We start from the raw sequence: 5,557 nt of genomic DNA, 5'->3' as shown, positions 1-5,557 counted from the left end.
ATAATCTGTGTAAAATCCCTGATTCTCAGAGAGATGAATAAAATCCCTAATTCAAATAACTAAATAATAGGCATTGTGGCACGTGAAACACTGCTTATTTAAAAAAAATAATTCATATAACTAAATAATACACGTCAGCATGTCCTCTGCCTACCACGTCAGCTAAACTTAACGCCGTTTGAAATCAGTTAGCGATTGGGGTAAAATGTGTGCACTTTTACAAAAATTATGACCCAATTGAGACAGTTCAAAACTTGAGGACCGAACTGAGATTTTCACACAAATACGAGGACCAAGAAGGGATTAAGCCAACACGTCAGCTAAACTTAACGCCGTTTGAGATCAGTTAACGGTTGGGGTAAAATGTATGCATTTTTACAAAAATTATGACCCAATTGAGACAGTTTAAAACTTGAGGACCGAACTGAGATTTTCACACAAATACGAGGATCAAGGAAGGTATTAAGCCTTATTATTATTATTGATTATAAAGTAATTTTGAACCAATTACAGAATAACATGTAAATAATGTTCGAATATTATAAAAAAAATGTTGTCTAAATATCATTATATAACTTCTGATTCAGACAAAAAAAAAAGTACTCTTCCCTTGTATTTCAGAACAGTACTACGAATTAAAAAAGCAGCAATGTCTATTATTATCTGAGTAGAGTCCATGAATATACATACATATCTATGAAGAAATATCATTTCAGTTTCAATTCGATGTGTAAAATTCTTTTAGACTTTTAATAATATTTTGATCCAGTAAAATTTTAATGATACAAACTATGATTTGCCAATTTCTGAAAGCAATACTTTGCAAGCAAATTTGTATGGAGGCAATGTAGAAGGTATTTATTCCATAGATTATGAAACAAAAATCTGTTTGCTTATTGATATATTACATCTCTTCCGTTTGTGCACACGCTTTCATATTCTCATATTCATATTGCTACTTGGCTCTTTACAAGGATGATAACGTTAAAGATGTACACTATGATATTCAGTTCATTGATCTTGATGATCATGTCTACTAAGCTTTTCCATTTGCTGCTATTGCAGGACTTGTCTTTCTCTTCCTCTCACTGAAGCTACGGCATGAAGCCAAGCTCGGAAGGCACCCCTGAACAGTTTTAACAGTTTTTTCTCTGAGGGATACATGATCTCCATTCGTCGTTCTTTCACTGCTACATGCAGAGTTTCCCCATGAAACATACGGAGTGCTGTGTGCAGATTTCGGAAGTTCATGCACAGTTGTTGCTTTCACTTCTTTCATTTCATTGTCAAAAGTGTTCTCACCATCTTCACTTGGATTTTCTCTCACACTTTCGCGGAAAAGATCCAACAACTTTTTCTTTTGTGTTGTTGGAGATGGTTCAGGCTCAGAAGAAGAGGTTTTGTTGAGAAATATGTGGTGCAATGGAGTGCTTCCACGAGATGGAGTAAACTCTGGATACAAACACACAAGTTATTTGAAGGAGAAGAGAGAAACTATAAACACACAACTTGTCATACAATAAATCATGAAACTTTTCATCCATGACAATTTTGTTTTCTTCTAAAGTACACACTCAGGCCAATTTTTAATCAGATTAAGATACTAGCAAGAGAATGCAAAAGGAAAAGCATTGATGGGCATCCTTACCACCCTTTACACTGTAGAAATCATCTTCACAGTCTGAGTCTAACCAGGCCTTTGAGTCAAAAAATGAGTCATCCTTTCCATCTGTGCAGTATAATAAAAATCCAAGTTCAAAAGGTTGAGTTAGAAAACTAACAGGAATATTACCAAAAACAAAAACAAAACAAAATGTTAACATGGATTTCATTGGACGAATTAATGAAGCGATAAAAAGTAATTTAAATCCACCAATAAAATGATGAGTTGGCTTATTGATTCTGACCAATTGAGAAGTATTTCATAAGGACAATGTAGTGATTTAAGTCCCTTTGTTGGATGGGAGGAGCATGTTATTTGCTGACAGAACTTTCCATGTCAGTTAATCTTCCATCTCAATCACAACACACTAGACTCTGTAAACAAGCACATGATCCAATTCAAGGCTGCATATGGGACTCATTTATTGCAGAAACAGTTGAGTCTACTTTCAGTTCTAGAGTTTTAAGAATACCCTACTCATAATAAAACAAAATATAGTATTTCAAGAGCAATAATTGTTAGAACTGGTCAGAAAAGGTAGATTACAATGTTTGGACATTTCTCATATTTTCCTACCAAACAATATCATCTTAATCTGTTATTAAATTGAAGTTTTTCTTTCACCCAATTTTCCCTCAATAGTAATCCTCATAAGACTAGCTTGTTGTGGTCCATAACTTAGTGAAAACATAACTTATTCACAGATAGAGGAACAGCCATAAGAGTGATGCTAAACTACTGGTCCCCAATAGGATAAAAGCTCCAAAAGGCAGGGACAAGGATCGCTTATAAATAAGCATTACCAGAATATAGTAATTAACAGTTAATATGATAACCATCATAAAAGCTTCCATCAATTGAACCTAAAATCACAAGTAGCAATCAAAGCATGTCATGAAATCAGGTAACTATTTTGTTAGTGAAAGAACAACCTGATGCGTGATGTTCATATGCTATCTGTAACATAAACACACAGTTCAACACAAATATTGTTAGTGAATGCTAGATACTTCTAAGAGTTAAGAGTTAGGACACATGGAGTTTATGTCTCCCCCAAACTACTAGAACAAAGAGCTGGAATGGAAAAACAGCATGTTCAAGGCAAATAATTTGTGCAATTGATTCCTTGCTTAAAAATTACTCTGCCAGCAAAGTCATCCACATAAAAATTACCATCAATTGACTTATGAAGATAAGGTATGGAAGTAAGGAAAAAACATTCCTCATGCCTAAAAACAAAAACCTAAAGAACAAAATAGTATTCACCGAATTAATCATGTAAAAGTATTAACAGATTGCTGATGTCAAAACTAGCTCTTTCAATATCAACCACCACAGACTCTCTTGTTATCAGACCATAACTTATTCAGAAAAATATCCCACCTACAGTGAGACCAAATAAAGGTCAAAAGATTCCAACAACAAAATAAATAAACATTTGGAACTGAAGAAGCAAACTCAGCATATTTTAAAACATAGGTCCTATTAAAGATAGCAGGAGTAAACTGTGATGTGAAAAACCAGAATAATTTTCTAAAACGGATATTTAATTTAAATAATCGGATCGAGATTGTGGAAAAGAATCTAATTTAGAAGGAAAAAAAGGAAAATCCCCTCCCCACAAAAAATCCACTCCAACCATGAAGAAAATATCTATCAAAATACAAATTTTATACTGCAAATAATCCCTTGACCAGGTCAAAAGGCCAAAATTTGAGAAAATACCAAAAGCTTTGTTATTACAAGAGATGAATAAAAAAGAGTAATTACAATAAAAGTACAATTTTTATATAACATAAAAATAAATAAGGAAACCCCCAGAAAAAATTTCAGTTCTGACTATTTATAGCAATAAAACAGCTTCTTTAAGAAAACAAAAACTTTATACCATGATGATCATGATGAAGGATGAAAATTAAAAATACAAACTTTTTATGATGATGCACGAAAATAGAAAGTTTGGAAGGAATGAAGAACCCCAAAGGGACCCTACCATCATCCCCACAGTCCGTGACTGAGAAGGTGGTGGTTGACCGAGAGGGTGACCACTGAGACTTAAACGCTGCATCATCAGCCACAAAGTTTCCGTTTTTGGATTTTTCTTTGAAGGGTGATGAAGAAATCACGAGGTTTTCAGCTTTGGACTCCAAAGAGAGCGTGAGGTGCTTCATGTTGGTTTGCTGGTTTCGGTGGACAGAAGAGGACGAACCCATTTCACTGTTCAAGAGGAAAGAGCGTGCAGCATATAAGAAGAGTTCATGGTGCGTGTGTGTGAGAGAGAGAGAGAGAGAGGAGTGGAGTGGAAGTGAGAGAGAGAAGAGAGGTGAAGAATGAGCAAACTCGGGGTGAGGAAGAGAATAGAATAGAATGAAGGAGTTTTGGCGTTATGGGAAAGAAGAAAAAAAAAATATCAGAAGAAAAGTAAAACGCCCCACTAAGAGTAAAAGAAACGATGGGTGAAAGCAAGAGGTGATTGGACTTCAAAGGGAAGGGGTTGCATCATAAAAACTATGCCTGCCTATACATTTTTAAGTTCGTACATTTTAGTCAGGTTTTAATAAATAAAAATATTTTTTTTTATATTATAGATTTTAAGTTTTAAAATAAAAACTCTATACCTTATTTACTTTTCTTTCATTCTTCATTCTTTTCAATTATTTTTCTTTTACCTCTTTCATTCTAATATTTTTTCTATTTATACAAGTACTTTCAACCGAAAAAATCATAAATACTTATCTAATTTTGATTAATTTTCCTCAATTGATTATGTTGATATTGATTTTTGATTTTACGACTGTGTTATATTTTTTTTCTCATTTGTAAAAAACTAAAGTCTACAATAATTTCAAAATTAAAAAAAATAAAAAAACTTCTATAAAAAGAAATTAGCAGTGAAACATTTAGTTTCTTAATACCAATTTTGATAAAATCATAAAAACGAAAGAAGTTGAAATTAAACTATAAGCGCGTGTAACAAATTTATTAAGTTTAAATTCCAATTTGAAATTCAGTATGTTTTGTTTTTCTTAATTTCACATGATAAATTAGAATGACAACACCATGTTTACAATTTTGATAAAATCATAGAAATGAAAGGAGTAGAAATTAAACTATGAGTGTAATGGTAACAAATTTATTAAGTTTAAATTCCAATTTGAAATTCAGTGCATTTTATTTTTCTTAATTTCACTTATGCGGCAAATGATAAATCAGAATGACAACATCATGTTTATATTGTTCAAAAAAGTTGGAGATGTGAATTGTTTAAAATAAACTTACATGTGATTTATTTTGGAAAGTAATTTTTTCTCCAACTAAGAGCTAAGAGGTTCATTATGACTAGTTTACTAATTTCTAGTTGATTATTAATTAGTTGATATATCAATGTAGTTTTTCTTGGAAACTACTCAATATTTTGCAATATGCTCAAATAATGTGTTTTGCCCTTGGTTATATGCATAAAGGTGAAAAGTATATTTTAAAATATTGTTTTCAGCAAAAAATATGTTTTTAGAATTATTTTTAAGAATTGACTTCAAAAATCCATTTTCTGGACAATGACTTACCCTCCCGGAATCCCCTTTCCACATAACGTTTTTTCTCTTTCGAAAAATATTAATAACATTCAGAAGGGAAATCAACATCAAAAGGAAAATTAAAGATATAACACAACTCTCTAATAAAAAATCAAGGGTTAAATATGTTTTTCATCCCTTAAGTATTACACGATTTTGGTTTTAGTCCCTACTCGAAACATTGATGGCTTTTAGTCCTCATAGTTTTGAAACTAATACTAATAGTCCTTAAAATTGGACGGTGTTAATTTTAACTAACGGCGAAGCCACCTCTTACCCCAACTGTCATGCCACGTTTCACTTTTCTTTAATATTTCCT

General features: G+C 32.3%; 1 protein-coding gene across 1 annotated transcript; it reads right to left on the bottom strand.

Annotated features, from left to right (window-relative positions):
• Positions 1-837: 837 nt before the first annotated feature.
• LOC106753970 (uncharacterized protein At3g27210) lies at positions 838-4,091 on the bottom strand. Its single transcript, XM_014635886.2, has 3 exons — positions 3,657-4,091; positions 1,649-1,729; positions 838-1,452 (listed from the first exon to the last, which is right to left on the bottom strand). Exons 1-3 carry the CDS (start codon positions 3,874-3,876, stop codon positions 1,037-1,039), a joined length of 717 nt encoding a protein of 238 aa, XP_014491372.1. The 5' UTR covers positions 3,877-4,091; the 3' UTR covers positions 838-1,036.
• Between the last annotated feature and the right edge of the window lie 1,466 nt (positions 4,092-5,557).

The sequence above is a fragment of the Vigna radiata genome, unplaced genomic scaffold, assembly GCF_000741045.1.
Source record: "Vigna radiata var. radiata cultivar VC1973A unplaced genomic scaffold, Vradiata_ver6 scaffold_7, whole genome shotgun sequence".
In the NCBI taxonomy this organism is placed as follows: Eukaryota; Viridiplantae; Streptophyta; class Magnoliopsida; order Fabales; family Fabaceae; genus Vigna; species Vigna radiata.
The sequence above is the reverse complement of the archived record's forward strand: the minus strand, read 5'-3'. Positions and strand labels throughout refer to the sequence as shown.

Bases quoted from the DNA above. Each gene is read 5' to 3' on its own strand.
- LOC106753970 (XM_014635886.2), bottom strand. From the start codon at position 3,876: ATGGGTTCGTCCTCTTCTGTCCACCGAAACCAGCAAACCAACATGAAG. The intron at 1,730-3,656 runs GTAGGGTCCCTT...TATACTGCACAG, and splicing joins CACGGACTGTGGGGATGATG to ATGGAAAGGATGACTCATTT. The intron at 1,453-1,648 runs GTAAGGATGCCC...GTTTGTATCCAG, and splicing joins TTTCTACAGTGTAAAGGGTG to AGTTTACTCCATCTCGTGGA.